General features: G+C 46.5%; 1 protein-coding gene across 5 annotated transcripts in view; it reads left to right on the top strand.

Moving 5' to 3' along the window:
• Nucleotides 1-19,662, top strand: part of SLC23A2 (solute carrier family 23 member 2) — a 50,322-nt gene that overhangs the window by 16,326 nt on the left and 14,334 nt on the right. For 2 of the 5 annotated variants that reach the window (XM_079329023.1, XM_079329024.1), the window contains exons 2-8: nucleotides 5,829-6,097; nucleotides 7,557-7,655; nucleotides 10,458-10,574; nucleotides 11,621-11,778; nucleotides 15,710-15,798; nucleotides 17,036-17,106; nucleotides 18,232-18,413. In XM_079329023.1, the coding sequence (XP_079185149.1) occupies nucleotides 5,966-6,097; nucleotides 7,557-7,655; nucleotides 10,458-10,574; nucleotides 11,621-11,778; nucleotides 15,710-15,798; nucleotides 17,036-17,106; nucleotides 18,232-18,413 (848 nt within the window). In that variant the 5' untranslated portion in view covers nucleotides 5,829-5,965. Of the gene's footprint in view, nucleotides 1-263; nucleotides 351-5,828; nucleotides 6,098-7,556; nucleotides 7,656-10,457; nucleotides 10,575-11,620; nucleotides 11,779-15,709; nucleotides 15,799-17,035; nucleotides 17,107-18,231; nucleotides 18,414-19,662 lie in introns of those variants that run through there. The other 3 variants (XM_079329025.1, XM_079329027.1, XM_079329026.1) reach the window with 2 other exon arrangements.

Below are 19,662 nucleotides of genomic sequence, written 5' to 3'. Positions count from 1 at the left end.
TGGGAAGGAACTAGAGAGGCCCCTGCTGAAGACAAATCACAAGTTCCTGGAACCAAAGAAGCTGCTCCAAACAGCTCCAGAAACTCACTCTGACACCAAAGCAGGAGGATGGTTTGTACAAGTAGCAAGAGAAAATTAACTGTGGGTTCTGGGCACCTTCTTCACACCTGTGAGATGGTGAAAATGCCCTGGAAGGCAGAAAAAAACCTTTTTAGACACTCCCTGCATATGTGGACAGTGGGTGGGACCTCACAGGTGCCATATCCAGGCACAGATCTGGGTTTTACAGTGTGAAGCAATTCGACTTGTGGTTGTGGTTCTGCAGACACAACTGAGATTGCATCGTTTAGGTACTTACTGGGCTTTTTTAACCTCAGTGATGAGATATTTGTGGATTTTTTTTAACTGGGGGGAGAACATTTTTCTAAGGAGAACATCCAGCACCCTCTGGACACCTAAGTAGCAAAGCTGATGCTCTTTTGTTGGCTTGTAATTTGGTCCTTGATATTTAAAAATCTCTTGGTAATGTGCTGTTTCATTTCTAACAGGTTCTCAGAAACAAGTAACTCGAATATTTATTTATTTGAGCTGTGAAATAGGTGTTGACAGCTGTGCAGGCAGCAGAGAGAAAAGGGGAACTGTGTTCTAAGGTTTTTGTGGTATTAAAAACAGCAGAAAAGTGAGAACACTGATAAACCCAGTACCTGGAGCTGATGCACGGCAGGCAAGGTGTGGCTAATAACAAAAATATGAGATTTGGGGTTTTAATACCTTAATAGCACAAAATCAATAGAGAAGTTTTGTGAGGGTGTAGCTAGAGCCAGTGTGGATCTGGAGAAATCTGCAATTCCTTAATTAACTGGGAATTGCCTTGCTTTTGTGTGGAGTGGTGTGTCTGGCCAGGCACAGCCCTGCTCTGTGAGCAAGCTTTGATTGGAGCTCTGCAGCATCCCTTGATTGTCTGCCCTGCTGGACACTCCTGTGTCCCTGAGCAGTTTGGTGAAGGCTTCTGGGCAAGGAGCTCCTTTCACCACTTCCCTGATCTCTTGGCATCATCCTGTCCCTTCTGCAGCTCCCTGGCTACCCCAGTGCCAGTCCCAGCCTGTCCCTTCTCTGTGTCCCCTCACTGGAGTCCTGGCTGCCCCATGGCAGCTCTGTTCCTTTGCTTTCTCTGTGCTTGGCCTAAATGGGCTTTTTTTACCCCAAATCATGTGTTTGGTACTGGCTTCAATTCTTCACAGCTGTGACACTGCAGGAACTGAAATTTTGCTTTAGCCTCAGCCTCTGGTGTGTCCTTCCCACAGCCTTAAACCTGAGCAAGTGAGGTTAAAGCTGGTTTTATCTTCTCAGACCTGGTGCATGTAACAAGAAAACAGCATGCAGGGAGTCCAAGTCCCTTTCCACAGCTCTGCTGTGTGTCTGCTGCCAAAAATAGAATCTCAGACCAAGAGGATGCCTTGATTTGTGTTAAAACACATCATGTGCCCTGGTTTCTGAGGTGCCAAGCACTTGGAAGTGCCATGGGAGGTGGTGAAATTCCACAGGCACCTCAAGTGGGACAACTTGGCTGAGCATCATCTCTGCTTGCAGGAGAAAGTTGGTCTGTTCACATGAGCCTGACAGCTAATTAAAATAATAAATTGATGATGGTAATTAAGCAGTGACCTTAATTTGATTCTAATCTCCTCAGTGTGTGCAACAGCCAGATTTTTTTTGGCTCTTCAGCTGTTGGTAACAGGCAGGAAGGTCCTGGCTGGCTCCTTCCCCAGGGAGTGTGACATGGGACAAACCCAAGTGTGGGGCTGCTCCATCCCCAGCTGCTTTTATCACCACACTTGTTGTGCTTCCTTTATGAATATTTCCCTTGTGCAGCAGGGAAGGGCCACCAAATTCAGGCCAGTCCCTGATTTTCCACAGGGTGGGGAAGAGAGACCCACAGGGCAGGGAGAGCCTCAGGATTTTGGTTGGCACTGGGTGGTGGGCTCACCTCAACTGAGAGAAATTTAGGATCCAGTTGGAATTCAGCCTTCTTGGTTTTAGAAGGTTTTTGGTTTGAGTTTGGCAAATAAGGGAATACACAGAGCTGCTGGAGATCCTTTCACTTTGGTTAAAATATATAATTTTCAGGGTTGGAAGTCATCAGGGAGCCTGAGTTTCCTCCAGAGGGTTCATCTCTAGGTCTCCTTATCACAAATGAGCTTTACAGCATTGCCATGTCCTGAGCATGACCTGCTGCCCAGTCCTGGTGCTGCCAGCACCTGCAAAGCCTTGATGCATCTAAGAGAAGTCTGAAAAAACCCTAAATCAACCCAAACTAAGAGCCCCAAGAACTTACCAGTTGTCCAGGAATGTCATAGCCTGGAGGTCAGGTGGGTTTTGTTTTCCCCAGTCCTTGCCTTGCCAAGCTCTGGATTCAAATATTAATGTTGAATTCATTCCCACTGGGCCTTCAGGGAGGAATTGCCATCACAGCAAATCTGATCTAGACAATATTTTTGGTGTGAATCAGCCAAAACCTATATCCAGTGCTTTTAAAGGAAACAGTGCATGCAAGGGAGGTGTCTGTATCCCATTGCCTGCTCCTTTGTGGGTTCATGGCCAGTTGTCCCTCCCATGGCAATAAGTTCTTTATGTCTTTCTGCACCTCCTGTCCTGCCCAGGTTAACCCTTGGATCTACTTAAGAGATGAACTTTGAAAGGATTTTTTTTTATTGACTCACAGGCAGGTGAAGCTTTTTGTGGTGGCACATGTGATGGCATAGGGCAGATTTTCCTGTAAGAAAAACCTTTGTGCTCCTGTGGATGTTTTTTATTTGTGGTGGAGCTTCCAGAGAAAGACTTGCAGGAAGAAAGAGCTTTTAAACCCAATCTTGCATTGTAGATCTCCATATCTCAGATGGATTTTATCCTTTTAACATGAGCTTTGAAATCATCCTAATTTGTTTAAACAGCAGTGACCTTGGCAAAAGGGAGAATGTGCTGGGTGGTCCTGGCAGTGTGAGAAGGTGTCAGAGCAGACACTGCCACCTCCTCTGTCCTCTGCTGATGGCTCCAGGGCTGGAGGGAGCTTTTACTGGAGAAAAGGCAGAGCTTGAAGGTGCAGAGTGGCTTTTCCTCTTTAACTTGCACCTGGCCTATCTCCTGCCCTTTGTTTAAACCTTATCTCAGCTCTGTAAACCCTGGCAGCTCTGTCTGTTAAACACAGGTGTGCACTGGAGGTGGTTCAGTGGGGAAAGGAGAACTTTAATCAGTCCTGCCAGAAATTTCACTTCCAGCCTTTCCACTTGATCCCAGCCTGCAGGGGATGGGTTGTATTGAGTGGGTTTTATCTCTTTCTCCAGGACTTTGCAGCTCCTGAGGAGCTGGGTTTGCCCTGGAGGGCTGTAAAAAAACCTGAGTCATGTGGTGGGACACGGGGCTGATAAGGAATGATCTCTCCCAGATAGCTTTAGGCAGCAGAGTTTATCTGCTGCTTTTTGACACTCCTGATTGCAGAATCAAAGCATTCCAGAAATCTCTTGATGATCATCTGTGCCATTAATTTTAATTGCTGGGTAGAAGCAAGAAGAGCTGGGAAATTAATTTTTCTGGTTTTTCTTGGACCACCCCCTCCTGACACAAACCCTCCCTCTCTTTAAGAAAAGCAGCAAAGAGAGGATTTTGCCTGTGATTTGGGAGTTGCCTGTTTGGGAATTGTTATTTTAGCTGCAGTGTGTCAGCCCTCAGCAATCAATTGATCCAAGGCAAGCTTTGCTGCTGTCCTGCTGCAATTCCCAAGGAGTGCTGCAGGCCAGGAGAAGACAGCAGCCCTGTTGTTGTGCAGTGCCCAGCAGAGCAGGATTACAGAGTCTTGTCTTTCCTCCCTGGAGATGCTGGTTAATGCCAGCTAAGCAGCTTAGGGTGCCAGAGCACCTTAGAGCAGCAAATCCTGTGACTGGCAGCTTCCCTGGCTCCAGGTTTATTGGGCCTGGCTTGGGGAGGTGTCCTGCTGCCCTTTCCCTTCCCAATCCCAGAGGATAAAGCTGCCAGACTAAACCTTGCCTGTCTCTGTCTCTGATTTTCTTGGAGAATAAAATACATCTGCAATGATAGAAGAAGGCAGATTCTTTTCTCTTTGTTCTTGTGTGCTAGAAAAAAAAAAAAACCTCGTTTCTCTACAGTGAAAGTAAACAAAAAACCCCAGCCCAGACCCCCCAGTGCTCCCAGAGCTTTAACCTTTAACCAGTACCTTCTCCTCTCTGCCCTGAGCTGCACTTTGAAGAGGTGCTCTTTGTGAAAATGGGAATGACAGGTTTTTTCCAGAGCAAGCCAGTGAGTGTTCAAACCAGCCTTCTTCAAGTGAGAAATAATTATGCTACCTTAATATTTACTCTCATAAACAAATCTTAACCCTGATTTGCAGGCACTGCCTTCCATCCCATCTTGATTTAATTAATGCTTCAAGGGATCTCAGTGCCCAAATCATCTTTTTTATGTAACTTTTCAGAAGATACCTACATTGCTTTAAAAGATTTACTATTTCTTTCACCTCAAGGAACCAGAACTTCCTAGCAAATGGGCAATTAACAGTTATTAAGAGGTTCTAAAATATTAGTATTCATATATTACTACAGTCCTGAATTGCCCTCAGCAGAAGAGTTTTTCTCAAGTTCAGTTATTATTGCAATTACAGTAGACAGGAGCTGCTGGCATTTCCTGAGCAGCATCTGGAAGGGAGACTTCAGGAAAAACCCAAGTTCTGCTTCTTTTTTCCCAATCCAAACTTGTGTTTGTGAGTGTCCATGAGCTGTTTTTGTACCTTAGGGTTCAGCTGAACTCATCATTAACTTGCATTTGGAGTAATACCAGTGTGAGTGGGTTCTGCTGCTTGGATAGATGCAGAAAATTCCACTTTTTGTGGCTTTCAGGAGACCATTTTTCAGGTTCTGTCCTGTACTTTCACCTGTACCTGACCTGGTTTCAGCTGCCTGTGTTGGCAGCTGCATTCTCTGTTTAAAGCTCTGTAGCCACAACTTGAAAAACTTGGTTTGCTGCAGGATTTTCTGTGCTGTCCTGTGGAGAGTTTAGGTTCAAATATGTTAATTCCTGTTCTTTTGTCTTGGAAATGGAAAATGTGGAATGGCAGTGGACTGGCTGCTCTGATTTAAGGAGCAAATGCTGCAAAATTGTACTGCAGAACTGACCCATGTGGGAGAGCAAAAGAAACCCACTAAGGTGTCTGATCTTTCCTGTTCCTGTGCCAGAAGAGAAGTGAAACTCATTAAAATACAGAGTTTGTCCTCAAACAGTTCCTTCACTATCCTCAGGCAGATTACTTGGAGTGTTCTTCATACAACTGAGAATTTGGGGATAATTTTGGGTTAGAATGTTGAGCAGAAGGGGCTGCTTCTATCTGAAACAGGCTCACTGTCCATTCAGTCTGAGCTTCCCAGATGCTTTTTGTTTCAAAGATTGTTTCAAAGAAAGGATTCAGTAATGCTGAGGCAACCCTGGAGCAGCTCTGCAAATTCACCCTCCTTGGAGAAGCCCAAGTCTTGTTTGTGGTGGATGTTCAGCTGTTCTGCACTGCCCTGTGCCTGAAGTTTGTCCCAAAAAGTTCAAGGTTTCAATATACCACTGCTGATTGAAAAACAGTAATGAGAATGAGAGAATAATCAGAGTATTCCCAGTATGAAAGAATTTCAAATACCTTGACTGCTAATTATCAGGGAGGCATGATGAGAGTTGGTGAGTCACAGGCACCAAAGGGAGCCCAGGCTGTGGGGTTTGTGCTTTTGCACATCTATTTTAGGGAATAAAAAAATACCAATGTCTCCCTTCCCTCCTAGGAGCAGTTGATGTGAATGACACCCTGATGTCCCAGCTGGATTACTGAGCTCCTGTGTGATTCCTGGAGCTGCTGCTGTTGGAATAAGGAGCTGTCCTCAGTTCTTGGCCTGTCCCAGGAGCACCTCCTGGGTGCTGCATGCAAGTCCTGGACGTGCTGGAAACAATGGGGATTGGCAAGAACACCACAGCCAAGTCTGTGGAGGCTGGAGGCTCCACAGAGGGCAAATATGAGGATGAGTCCAAGCACCCCACCTTCTTCACCCTGCCTGTGAGTATTTCCAGCCCTGCAGCCAGGCTCAGTGTGAACCAGGGGTACACACCCTTCATTTCCACTCAGTGCCAAGGCTCTGCTCTCCTGAACATCTCTGGGTAAACATGGCTGCTCCTGCTGTGTGTGGCTGTTCTGTGCTGCCAGGATGGGCAGCACCCCAGGCACTGCATGCTCAGAGCCCTGAGCTGTCCTTCTGCAGCAGCACCACCCCTGGGCTGGGATCATGGAGTCACTGAGGCTGGAAATGTCCTCCAGGGTCCTCAACCTGTGACCAGTCCCACCATGTCCACTCAACCATGAAGTTCTGAGCAGCTCCAGGCATGGGGACACCACCACAGCCCTGGGCAGTAGTTCCAGTGCTTAACAACTCTTTCAGTGAAGAAATATTCCCCAAAATCCACCCTGAGCCTCCCCAGGCCCAGCCTGAGGCTGTTCCTTCTCCTCCTGTCCCTGTTCGCTGGAGCAGAGAGACCCCCTGGCTGTCCCCTCCTGTCAGGGAGCAGTGCAGAGCCACAAGGTCCCCCCTGAGCCTCCTTTTCTCCAGGCTGAGCCCCTTCCCAGCTCCTCAGCCCCTTCCCAGCTCCTTCAGCCCCTTCCCAGCTCCTCAGCCCCTTCCCAGCTCCTTCAGCCCCTTCCCAGCTCCTTCAGCCCCTTCCCAGCTCCTTCAGCCCCTTCCCAGCTCCTTCAGCCCCTTCCCAGCTCCTTCAGCCCCTTCCCAGCTCCTTCAGCCCCTTCCCAGCTCCTTCAGCCCCTTCCCAGCTCCTCAGCCCCTTCCCAGCTCCTTCAGCCCCTTCCCAGCTCCTTCAGCCCCTTCCCAGCTCCATTCCCTTCCCTCAGGGTCCCTCTCATGAGGGGGCAGATCTGCCACAGCCCTTGAGGGGCCCCAGCAGAGCCTCCTTGCCCACCTGGGCTCCTGCCCAGCCTGTACTGACCACCTGAAGAGTAGGGGGCAGCAGCAGGGAGACATTTGCTTGTCTTTTACTGCCATTTTCAGTTTAATTACTCTATTAACTCTCAACAACTCTCCCAGCCAGTCTGCTGCTGGTTCCCCTGCCCCCAGCTAACACTGCCCAGGTTTTAGGGAGCTCTGTGTACTGTTTTAAGGGAGCTCTCTGATGGTTTTAAGGAGTTCTCTGTGCTGTGTTTAGGGAGCTCTCTGATTTTTTTGTTTAGGGAGCTCTTTATGCTGATTTTAGGGAGCTCTGTATGCTGTTTTTAGGGAGCTCTGTATGCTGTTTTTAGGGAGCTCTCTGTGATGTCTGTCAGGTCTCTCTCTGTCCCTAGCCCTGCTGTTACAGAAATGATGACTTGCCATGCTCCTCATGTTTTCTAACAAAATATCAAGAGGCAGATGCCAAGTACCAAGAGAGAAAACTGAGTGACATACGAGGTGTGATCACAGAGGAAATGTTTCTTTTAAAAGACCTCATGTTTCTCTTTTTGTGATGTTTTTAAGGTTGTGATAAACGGTGGAGCCACATCCAGTGGTGACCAGGACACAGAGGACACAGAGCTGATGGCCATTTACACCACAGAGAATGGCATAGCAGAGAAGGTATGTGGGCCTTCCCTGCTAGGTGGGGACTCACTCTTGCTCTCTCAGCTCCTGCTTTGCTCACAGCAGCCTCCCCTGGCTGTGAGGTTTCCTCTCTCAGAGCTGCTGACTTGCAGATTCACATCACCCCAGGCAGTTCTGCCCTCATGACTCCTGATCACACACTTCGGTTGCAGCATTTGGGGCATGACTCAGGAAATGGTAGAGGCAGTTCATGCCCTTGGTTGTGATTTTCTCAGCTTTTTTCTCCATTCCTTCATTCCCTGGGGCTGTTAAGTAATAATCCTGCAAGGTGAGATGGTGTGAATCTCAGCTTTTGTTTAAAGTAATGATGAGGATTATGGTAAATCTGAACTTCTAAAATGTTCAGTCATACTGGCTTGGTAGTAGAGCCTTGTCTCTGAAAAGCCTCAATCTGACCAAAGTTTTTCCAAATGTCCTGATAGAAACAAGAACAAAACTCCTGGTTCCAAGCAGGGGCATTGTGATGTTCCTTCTTCAAGGCTGTAGTTTCTCTTGGGGCAGAGATGACAACAGGAGGTGCAGTTAATGTTTTCAACTCAGACACCCAAATTCACTCCTGAATTTCAGATTTGAAACACCCCCTGAGCAGCCAGAGGCCTGTCAGTGTTGGGTTCCAGAGGAGGCCTGGAGCACACCCAGCTCATTCTGTCTCACTCACATCCCCACAGCCATCATCATCATCACAGTCATGTTTAATGGACAGGGGTTTTGTTGACCTGGAAAGTCTTTGATGGCTGATTTTCAGAGCATGCTGGGGCTGGAGTGGAGAGGCACAATCTGATAAAAGCCTTGAGCAGAAGGTGTTTGGGTGGAATTGTGCAATGAGATAAGCCATCTCTAGACATGGAAGTGTTCCTGCTTTTACCAACCATGTGCTTTTCTCCTTCCCAGCTGATCCATGTGGTCAGAACTGGGGATGATGGAGAATAATTCACCTAAGAGAGACTGAGCTTTTGAGTAAGCAGATCATGACTTAAAGCTTTGCTGTGGCTCTGGGTGAATGAGCAGGGTGGGCAGGCCCTGCACAGGTGCCCAGAGCAGCTGTGGCTGCCCCTGAGTCCCTGGCAGTGACCAGGGCCAGGCCTGGGACAGTGGGAGGTGTCCCTGCCCATGGTCCCACTGGGCCAGCTAGGGCAGGGCCAGGTTGGACATCAGAAGAGTTCTTCAGGGAAAGGGTGGTCAGGGATTGGAAGGGATGTCCCAGGCAGTGATGGAGTCCCCATCCCCAGAGGAGTTCCAGCAATGAGTGGATGTGTTACTTGGAGATGTGGTTTGGTGGTGACCATGGTGGTGCTGCTCTGTTGGTGGTCACACCTGATGATCTGAAAGGGCTTTTCCAGCTTTAATCATTCCATGATTCAAATTTCTGGTTTTTCCCAAGTCTTTGTTTTTTGGTTTTTGGTTTTTTTTTTTCAGATAATTGGGTCAGGAGAGAATGTGTTCCTTTTTCAGTCACTGGTGCTGCAGGAGGGGCTGGGCAGGGACACTTCCCCTGCTGGCTCTGTGCAGGCTCTGGATCCTGGGGAGAGGATTGCTCAAAGTGCTTTACCAAGTTCTCTGAAATGACAATTTCTAGATTTTTCTTTCCTGCTGCAACACCCTCAACCTTCCCCCAGTGCTCACTTGCACCCACTGAATGTGAATTATCCCAGTGGATTTGTTTTCCCTGGGGAGTGCAGGGTCAGTTTGGCTCACTGAGCTTACAAGTGGCACCAAGTGGAGATGACCTCAGCACAATCTGTGGATGTTTTGGGATTTTTGGAGAAGTAGAGACTGTTTGAGGCAGTCACGAGTCTGGCAGAGCTCCCAGGCTCTGTGTGAGGCAGCTTCACGTGGCTTTGCTGTGTCTTGGGCTGGATTAGGGCAGAGCAGTTGTTGTGTAAGGTAATTTTTGAGTTACTTGATCTGAAATTACAAAATCCAATACTTCCTCCTGCTTTTGTTGTTGTGCTGGGAGCGTTGTGGTTTGTTCTCAGGAATTTCCAAACCAGAGGGTTGGAGGGAAAAGATTCCACTCATTTGTGTCAGAGAAATGACAGAGCCCTTGTTCTAGTGGAAAATTTGCAGGGGTGTTGATGTGTGAATGTCTCTGGTCAGTTGTCCCTTGGCTCTCTCAGTCTGCTAGAGCACAGTGTGGCCTTGCCTAAATTCCTGAGGGAATTTAAATTCCTGGAGGAACTTTGTATGACTGATAGAAATTGGTTGGGGATTAATTTGGTTATAATTATAAGCATTTTTCCTGACTGCATAAATAGGAGGGACAGAAGAAAAATTACAAATTCTTTGGCCAAAAGTGGTTAACCAAGATCAAATTGGGTAAGAGCAAAGCAGGGAAGCAATTATCATAATGAGGATGTATTTTTGCCAGTCATTTTGGTCTCTGATGCAAGGACAGAACTCTTCAGCTTTGGAAACAGCCAGGGTTGGCTTCTTAGTTCCAATTCTTCCCAATTTTTTTTGTTTGTTTGTTTGTTTTTGTGGTCTTGGGGTTTGGTGGGATTTTTTAACAGTCTTGTCATGATGAATCCATTTTTAGGCACATTTTGGCTGCCAGATCAGTTCTGTCATCGGTCATCATTTATAAATAAAAAAGCCAGGGAATGGCTGTCAGAAGGGAACATGTTGGGTACAAATTCAGGAGCTGGATGTGAAAGGCTTTGAAATTGTCACAAATCAGCATTTCTTGGGAGTGCTGAACCAGCCTTGGAGTGTCTGGGTGTTTCAATTCACTTCATTCCATGCAGCAATAACCTGCTGGTGTCCCTTGTTTTCCTGCAGAGCTCCCTGGCAGAGACCCTGGACAGCAGTGGCAGCTTGGATGCCCAGAGGACTGACATGATTTACACCATTGAAGATGTTCCTCCCTGGTACCTCTGCATTTTTCTGGGCTTGCAGGTACATGCCAGAGCAGAGACAGTTTTTTCTTCTGTAACTTTCAAAGCTTGTTGAGGATTTTCTGTCCAGTTCATTGTGTTTGTGTGTGTGAGTTTTATCCTTCTCCACCCTCACATGTTTGAAGAAGGTGCTCAGAGGTTTCTTCTGAAGCTGATCACACTCAGATCATTGTTCTGAGAATGATTTGAGTTTTCACTTTGTGCTTTTATGAGATTCACTTTAATTATTTAAGAGCTACAAGCTGCCGTTGGTAAATGAGTGAGCAAAGGCTCAGTGGTGGCCTTCACAAGGGACATGAGGCACCTCTGGAGTTAAAGATGGAGAGAATGGTTTAGACCTGAAATGTTGAATATTAAAGCTGCTACTGCAGTTATTCCAGTTCTGAGAACATCACCCTGCAGCTGGCTTGCCCCTTGGAGCAGGAGCAGCTTCCTGCAGGGACTGGGGCTGCAGTGGGCAGCTGGACCCTCCTCCAGCTCAGCCACTACTTGAGGGCAGCAGAGCAGCTCCAGTTCCATCTCCTTCCCTTCTGCAGTGGTCAGAAAATCTGTCCCACAGGAATGCTGAGAATTTGGTAATCTCTGTAAAGGATGTTGAAGTCTCCAAACAAATACATTCCAAAGCATCCTTTTTTATTTCTGCCTTTTCCTCAAGGACAGGCAGTTCTGTAGGAAGTCTCTTTTTACTTGTGGGTGGAGTATGGTGAAAATTTGTTTGTTTTGCTTTTGACTGCTTGGCTTGAGGAGGAATGAACGAGTGCCCAGCTGCTGGTCCTTGAGAGGCAGGGGATGTGAGGCAGCATGAATGCAGTTATTTCTGGGCTGGCAGCTGCTCTCAGCAGTTACCTGGATGCCTGCTCAGGAGAGCAGCTGTGGAACTGCCCTATGGAACCCACACCAGCACCAAGAGCTCAGAGAAACACTGAAAGGAAACCTCAGCAGAGCAGGAGCTTTGCTGAGGGTTCAGAAGCAGAAATGAGTGAATGATGAGTGAATGGATGAGTGAGGCTGCTGCTGGCTGCAGCTCTAACCCCCCTGTGCCCCCAGCACTACCTGACGTGTTTCAGCGGCACCATCGCCGTGCCCTTCCTGCTGGCCGATGCCATGTGCGTGGGCTTTGACCAGTGGGCCACCAGCCAGCTCATCGGGACCATCTTCTTCTGCGTGGGCATCACCACCCTGCTGCAGACCACCTTTGGCTGCAGGTGAGACTGGGGCTTGGGGCAGATCACAACAGCAGCAGCTACAGGGCTGTAGCAATCCATCCTTTGTTTGCCCAAGTGCACCGGCCAAAATGTATTTTTCTACGTTTTTTTTTCATTTTAAACCCTTGTTTATAACAGGTGGATAAACCATTTCTAAGTGTTTTTCTGTAGAACTCTTCAAGGCTATTGAAATATAAATTGTGCTAAATTGGGAGAGAAAAAGCTGAAAAACACAATACCAAGATTCAAAAGCCAAAATAAAGGTAGGCAGTAATGCTCTAAACTGCAATCAGTCATTTTGCCTGCAAGGCTCTTTGACAAGATAGAAGCACCAATCAAAAAATGTGTGATCACATAAACAGTAGTTTAAAAATGTAGAAGTGAAATTAAAAGTAAACAATAAATCACCTTCTGCATAATCACACTAATTTACTGTTCACAAGTCCCACACAGGGAGAGCTTTAGGAAAGCTTCTCCCAAAAAAAAGGTGGATTTGAAATAACACAAGGCATCCCAAGGGTGAGAAAATACAGCAAGGAAAGGGGAGAAGGAGGAGAGAAACCCAGCAGAAAAGAGAGGGAAGGAAGTGTTCCTGGAAGATGAAAATTCATACACCTTGGTAAACAGGAGCTAACTGTGGTTATTTTTATTAATTTCTTGAATGAAATTCTTGGCAATATTTAGGTTGTTGTGATCAGCCCTTCAAGAAATTGCATTCTTCATCCTGTGAAGGGCTTAGCAAGTTAAAAAGGCAGGGAAAAATGATGAGGGAAACTTACCACTCTGAACTGAGTCTCTGATACCTCCCAGTCCATGAAATAATTTGGGTTTATTTGTTAGCTGCTCTGAGTTATGGGTAGTGATCATCCCTGGACTTTGGAACACACACAAAGGGATGGCCTTGTAGAAATCTGGTGTTGGCCAGAACAGGATGTTGTTTTATTGAGATAAATCTTTGAGAACCTTGTTCCAGAGTCACCACTGCACAGATGTTTAACATGCTGACCTAAACTTTGGGAATAACTAAAACCTGCACAGTTATTTCTACATTTTCTTGAATAAACCCAATCCAGAATAAAAGTGCATGTTTAACCCTCAGGTGATCCTTGAGTCATTCAGTTCAGTTTTGGAACAATGTGAGCTGAAATCTTGCTTTCCACTAAAAAATTCTCAACACCTTTCACATTTTTAAAGATTTAGTTAAGAACCAGAATCTTCAGGTGGCAAAGGTGTCTCAGGAGGGTGCAGAATGCAAACCTGTGGTGGATCAACTTTTAATCTAAAACATTTCCAGATATTCCAGGTTTTCCAGTGTATCCTTTGGTTGCTATTTGAGTTTGCTGTGGTTCTTGCTGGTTTGTTTTTTTCCTTTGGGAAATAAAATCATTCCCTATATTATTTTGTCTTACTGGACTTTGGAGCTCACTCCTCTCCCTTTGTGATGACAAAACAACAGAGTGAAAACTGTTGAAAAAGCAAATTTTCTTTCCCCAATGTATTTCTTGTTAGTAAAGACTCCCCAGGGTTAGTAATTTTATTTCCAGCCTGGTTGGCTCTTTGTGCTGCAGCCATAAATCCTCATGTACCTTATCTGGAAGTTTGTCATATTTGGTTTGTTTTTTGTTTTTTGGTTTTTTTTCCCTAACTAATCTTGGCTTTTTATCACTTACTATATTAAGAGGGATTTGGGGCTCATTCAGAGAGAAAGGGCCCAAAATTATGGTGCCATCATTTTGAAATTATCTGTTCTTTCTCTGTAATCCCATCCCTGGTCTCCACCCTGCTGGGATTTTTCCCTTTTCAGTGACTTTTACTTGCACTGTACTTACATTTTATATTCCTGAAGGCCAAATTATGTTTGGGTCTTAAAATAACTTGTATTTAAGAAGGAAATTTCCACTCTTGGATGTTTTATAACTATTCCCCATGTGATGGGGGGTTTATGTAAGGCTGGGAATAGGATACAGCAGCACAGGCCTCTCAATGAGATTTGCAAGTATTCATTGGCAAGTCTGTCAACTGCCAAGTATTTCAGCAAATAAAGGTTTCAAAAGGTCAAATTCCATGGTTTAAGGGTCCTTAAAGATGGATTTAGCTCAATTACAGGTGGAGTTGTGGTCACTTTGGTACCCAGACCAGTTCTAGGAATTCCAGCTATTCACTGGGTGAATAGTGAGCCCCAGCTCTGGCAGGGGTTCATTAGTGGGTAATTAGTGGCACTGAGACCATCAAATAGAGCTTTAATCCACTTGGTGCTGTGCCCTCACTGCACTGGCTCAGCTTTCTCACATCTGTGGGACATGTGAACCTAATGAGACATTTCCAGATGTCTTTGGCTGCAGAAAAACTCCTGTCTTCACAAGGGCCAGTGCCAAAATGGAGCAGCTTGATGATTTAGAGTGAAATTTAAATGAGCTTTGGTGCTTTAGCTGACTGGCAGTGAGTGGCTGCCTTCAAATCTGGAAGTCAAGTTCCAGACTGCAGCTGTTGCTTGAGAAAGAGACAGATCTTGGTGATTGATTTTGAGCAATTTGTTAAAAAAATTATAAAAATGTAATTACTTTTCTTTGTTTTTGCCTGGCTTAGGGGAAAAACCCACTATTTTGAGCCTTTTGACAGCTCTCTGAGTTACCTGTGTCAGGTAAAGGTTGAGGACATGCTGAGATGTGATTTTCCATCCATCTGCTGGTGTTTAATGGGATACAGAACAACCCAAGCTGGCAGCAGTGAGCTCAGCACTGGAGAATGTGTTTGCAGTGTGTGTTTACCAAACCTCTGAGGGGCTGTGTAGGTGGGATGGAGCAGTAGCAGCTTGTTCCAGGTATTGCAGCCCTGCCATGGGCACCAGCTTTGCTTAATGAGCCTGGCAGAATGGGGTGACTCATTCCCTGAGCCACCAGCCCTGACTTCCTGGAGATAGAGCTGGGATTTGTGCTTGAAGGAGCTCCCAGTGGGAGTTCTGTCCAGTCAGCCATGCTTAGATGGCTCATGGAGTTTATGAAGTTTGAGTTTCTAATGGAGTTTTCAGCATTTGGTGGGTTTGAAATTGCCCATGGCTCAAACTGCACCAGCTGCTGCCTGTGAGCTTCACAACTACCATGAACAACATGATTCTGCTTTGATCTTTCCTGTGCTCACTGTACTCCACTTTCCCCCCACATTTCTCCTCCTTTGAGCATTTGCTGATCTCTGCCTGAACCTGAGCAGCTCTTTTTCCTGCCCTGGTGTTTGCCCTGCCCTCAAGGTGCTGTAAAACAGCTCCTGAGCATTTCCCTGTCACACCTTGGGATCTCCTGCTAAAGGGAATCTCATGGCAATGCATTCATGTCAATATTTGCAGAATAGTTCCAAGTGGAGTTAAGTGACATTGGGAGATTTGTTACACAAGGCACAGTGAGTTCAGTAAATTCATACTTGGTGCAGGTAGATCCTCTTCAGATCCTTAAATCTTTTGGGAAGTATAAACATCAATGCTAAGAATGTCATCTTGAAATTCTTGTGGTGTTTATATTTATTGGTGGCAACCACTTGGAACATCTAATCTGCTGCCATCGAGCCAGCAGTTGTTGACACATGCACATAGAAATGAGTGTACTTGGAGTCATGCAGAGGGAAGGGAAGGAGGCTGCACCTTCAGAGAGTTGGGATGGTCAAAGCTGCATGTTCAGCACCCTGTTCCCAGCTCTGTCCATCTGTGTCCCTGTGCTGCTGAGCCTGCCAGCACTGCCTGGCCCCTGGAATTACCTGGCTCATAGCTCCAGGCAGGTGCTGTGATATCCTGGCTTTGGCTTGTGAAATCTTTGCATTTCTCTGACTGGGTTTGGGTTTTTTTTTGGTGAGAAATCTTCCTATTTCCCAGTTTTATAACTCAGGAAAAGGTGGTTTGAGCCACCCACAGAATGTCACCATCTCTCCTCTCCCTTTCCACCAGGTTACCCCTGTTCCAAGCCAGTGCTTTTGCATTCTTAGCACCTGCCAGAGCAATTCTCTCTCTGGAGAAGTGGAAGTGCAATAACACAGGTAATTGTTGTTTATCCTTGTTCAGGTTTAAGTGACAAATGGCCCAGGTCATGTGGAGTGCAGCTACCAGAGCTTGTGATGTAAAAACAGGGAGTCATGAGCAGGGAATATGGGAAGCCTCTCTTTTTAGAGTTAAAATACTGTGCCACAGAAGAAGATTGCTGAAAATGTCCTTGTGCAGTTCTGGTTTTGGGGATTTTTAAAATATAAAAACGTTGACAAAAGAAATGTAAACATGGCATAAAGTAATTTTTCTGTTTCATTTGCATTCTGTAAATACTCCTTCCCATAATGTTCCAAATATTTGGAAATAACAAGTCCAACTGAATTCCTTGGAAGTTGTGAGTAGGAGGGAGTTTGAGCAATGTACAGCATCACCTCCAGACCAGGATTTTCCCTTGTTTAAATCATACCTGGCAGGTTTTGACAAGATGTGGATGTTCTTTTTCATTCTTTCTCTGCTGTTGTTGTCATCCTGAAAGGTTGGAACTGCAGAGGGAAAAGATTCTGGTTGGGATGGGAGCATTTGCTTTAGATTGACTGGAAGGTGGAAATGACTCTGGCAGTTTTTTGGGGGGTGGTTAATTCAGCACCAAGGCTGTGGGCAGTGGGCAGCAGCAGCACAGGGAATCAGGCTGCTCACTCCTGACTTAAGCTCTTCCCAAGGCTCCTTTGGACTCTCTAAGAATTGAATTTGCATTATTTATGTATTTATACATCTCTGTTACCTCACATTCAAAATGTGATTAATACCCAACTTGTTGAAAGAAACTGATAGCCCTGGATGGGTGGCAAAGCAATTTTCCCCACAACTCCAGATTTTCAAAAAGAGTTTTGCTGCATCTTCCCTCTGACCCCTTTCACCTTCCAGAGCTGCCAGTTGGGGTTGTCCCCAGGGTCAGCTCATTCAGTGAGTGACTGGGGAGCAGCAGGCTCTGGTGTTTGTGATTCCTTGGGTGCACTGAGCACCCCTCTGTTGGGGGAGGGTGAGAATTCCTGACTGAGCTGTCTGTCTGGAAGTCAGGGTGTTTTCCCACTTTGGAGCAGAGGGTGAGGTGAGGGATTGGTTGGTGAGCCTGGTGTCACTTCATTTGTAGCAGGACTTGCTCTCTATGTGAATTGGGGCTCACACACAGCATGAGGAGGGATTTGTTTAGTATGGGGTGGTAGCAGAGTGGCTGGGGAGTAAATCAATCAATAAATTAATCAATCCCTGTGTTCTTTCTCCCTTTGCAAGATGTAACAGTTACCAATGGAACAGCAGAGCTGCTGCACACGGAGCACATCTGGTACCCCCGGATACGAGAGGTAATGTGGGAGTTGCCTTTTGCTGTCACTCTCTCCAGTTCCAGTTAAGTTTCTCACTTAATCATCTGTGTGTTCTTGTCTTTAAGTTGGTAATTTCTTGTTTCACTGCGATCTCCATTTAAATATATCCCTTTACTCATTTCATGGAAGTCTTCATCTTTTCCACCTGTTCATTGCTGGACAGCAAATACCAGGAGTTAGTTACCACATTCCAAAAGACATGCAGTGAAATGCTCAAGTGAGATGAAAACTCTTCTTGTAACTTTGATTTGTGCTCGCTGGCAGCAGTTCAGCTGCTGCCAGGCCTCTTGCCTGCTGTCCTTGTGCAGTGGGGCTGGCCCCTGGAAGGTGAATCTGCAGTTAGGAAATCTGGTTCATTCCCAAGTGTCTTAAGTTGGAGACTCTTGTGATAAGAGAAACTTGTGAAATACCTGGAGCTCCTTCTCCACTCGCAGCAGGGCAGTGTGAAGTCCTGTGTGGTGCCCTGCAGGGCAGGCTGAGGGCTGTGCCATGCCAGGGTGGCAGGTAGAGTAGTCCAAATGAAGGCGTGTGTCATGGAATTGATCTCCCATCCCGTTGCTTTGGGCTGCCAACTTTTTCTTAATTAAAAACAACCCCTCTCTCTTCCCCATGTTCAAACCATAGCTACATCCTGCCAAGAGCCCTGCAGCCAAGAGGGCTGACAGTCTCCTGAGACCACAACGCTGCTCTAATCCAGCTTCTAAGGAGCACTTGTGACCAATGCAGCACACACTCTGCCCCTAGGAGCTAGGAGCATCACCTCGTGGCGCACCAACCCTTGCCGTTCGATCTGAGAGCTTAAAGGTTAGCCTGGACCCCAGGTCTCCTGTCTGACAGTGTGATGTGCTTTCCACACAGCTTCCAGACTGGCCCACTGGTCTGTTGTGTAATAGTTTTGTGGAGAAAACCATAAGTGTTATGCTTAAAGCAATAAGTCACTTAAACATAATGAGCTGTTTTATGACGAAAAAAAAAAAATTGCTGAGTTCTTCTGTGTCACTGAATTCTTTTAACTGCAGTTTGTAATCCAGAGCAGAAAAACAAAGGGTGTGGCTTTGCTGTCAGATGGCACTGAGCTGCCTCTGTGGCCTGTTGTGTGTTCAGATCCAAGGTGCCATCATCATGTCCTCGCTGATCGAGGTGGTGATCGGGCTGCTGGGGCTGCCCGGGGCTCTGCTGCGCTACATCGGCCCCCTGACCATCACCCCCACCGTGGCCCTGATCGGCCTCTCGGGCTTCCAGGCTGCAGGGGAGAGAGCTGGCAAGCACTGGGGCATCGCCATGCTGTGAGTACCTGGGCTGCTGCTGGGCAGCCACAGCTGGGGGGAGCCACAGCACGAGCAGGAGGCTGGCTGAGACTGGGTCAGCAGGTCAGGGGAGCTGCCTGAAGAAGCTTTTCCCTGGGATGAAATCCTTCCCTGGGAGAGTGGGGAGGCCCCAGAGCTGCTGTGGTCACCCCTGGATCCTTGGGAGTGTGCCAGGTCAGGTTGGACAGGGCTTGGAGCAGCTTGGCATAATGGAAGGTGTCCCTGTCCATGGTTCCTCTGTGGAACTGGATGTGTTTTAAGGTTCCTTCCCACCCAAACCATTCCATGATAATGTGAACTCAAGGAGAAGGGAAAGGACAGTGGCCATAAATTAAATGTGGAAAGCAGAATTCTGTAGTGCAGGAGTTGATCTGGGAGCCATTTGCCAGGTGGAGTCAGTGCCATAGAAAAGATGATTTAGCAAAACACTGGAGAGATGAAATCCAGTGAACAATTTGTATTTCTGGGCTGGCATTGCCTGTTTTCTCTCCTGCAGCAGCAGGTAAATACCACTGGTGGTGCTGGTCCCTCTGCCCTGGTACTGATTTGCTGACCTGTGCCCAAGAGAAACTCATTTTTGTGGTGACAGAGGGCACAAGTATTGCCATAAACACCACCAGTGGCTGAGCCATGAGCTGAGAGATTCCTGTCAAGGGGACAAAAAGGCTTTTAGAGGGAGTTTCAATGGAATGTGTGTGCCATCAGCTGTAGAGGCAGGGAAATGGAAGAATGGAAAGGAGTAAGTGAGGGAAATGAGACAAAGAGAAGACAGAACTTCCCATGTGGGTAAGCAAAAAGCCCAAGTAGGGCTGGGAGCCCCATTTTAGGGAGGAAAGAGGCTGAAGCAGTTGCTGAGTTCTATGTACAGCAGTGGCTGTGCTGGCTCTGGGAGCAGGAGGAATGGCTTGATGAGATCAGATTGTGATCTCACTAATCTGTTTGCACAGTGCTTTGAACATGTAAAGTATTCTGTAAGTGCAGCTTATGATTAAAAGGGCTCTTTAATTCTCTTTTATCTTGCATGTTGGCATCATGAGTATTTTGGTGATTCTATTCTATTCTATGAAGCAGCTGATCCAAAGGAACATTTTATTTGCCTGTAAAACAAATTCTGTGCAAGTTGGGACTCACATTAAGTGAATCAAGCAGATCTTTGAATTGGACATGGAAACGTGTAATTAAAGTTGACGTTTTTGCAGATGGAAAAAAAAATCAATTCAGGAGCAGG

This window comes from Erithacus rubecula (genome assembly GCF_903797595.1).
Source record: "Erithacus rubecula genome assembly, chromosome: 29".
In the NCBI taxonomy this organism is placed as follows: domain Eukaryota; kingdom Metazoa; phylum Chordata; class Aves; order Passeriformes; family Muscicapidae; genus Erithacus; species Erithacus rubecula.
This window is presented reverse-complemented; position numbering and strand designations above follow the sequence as displayed.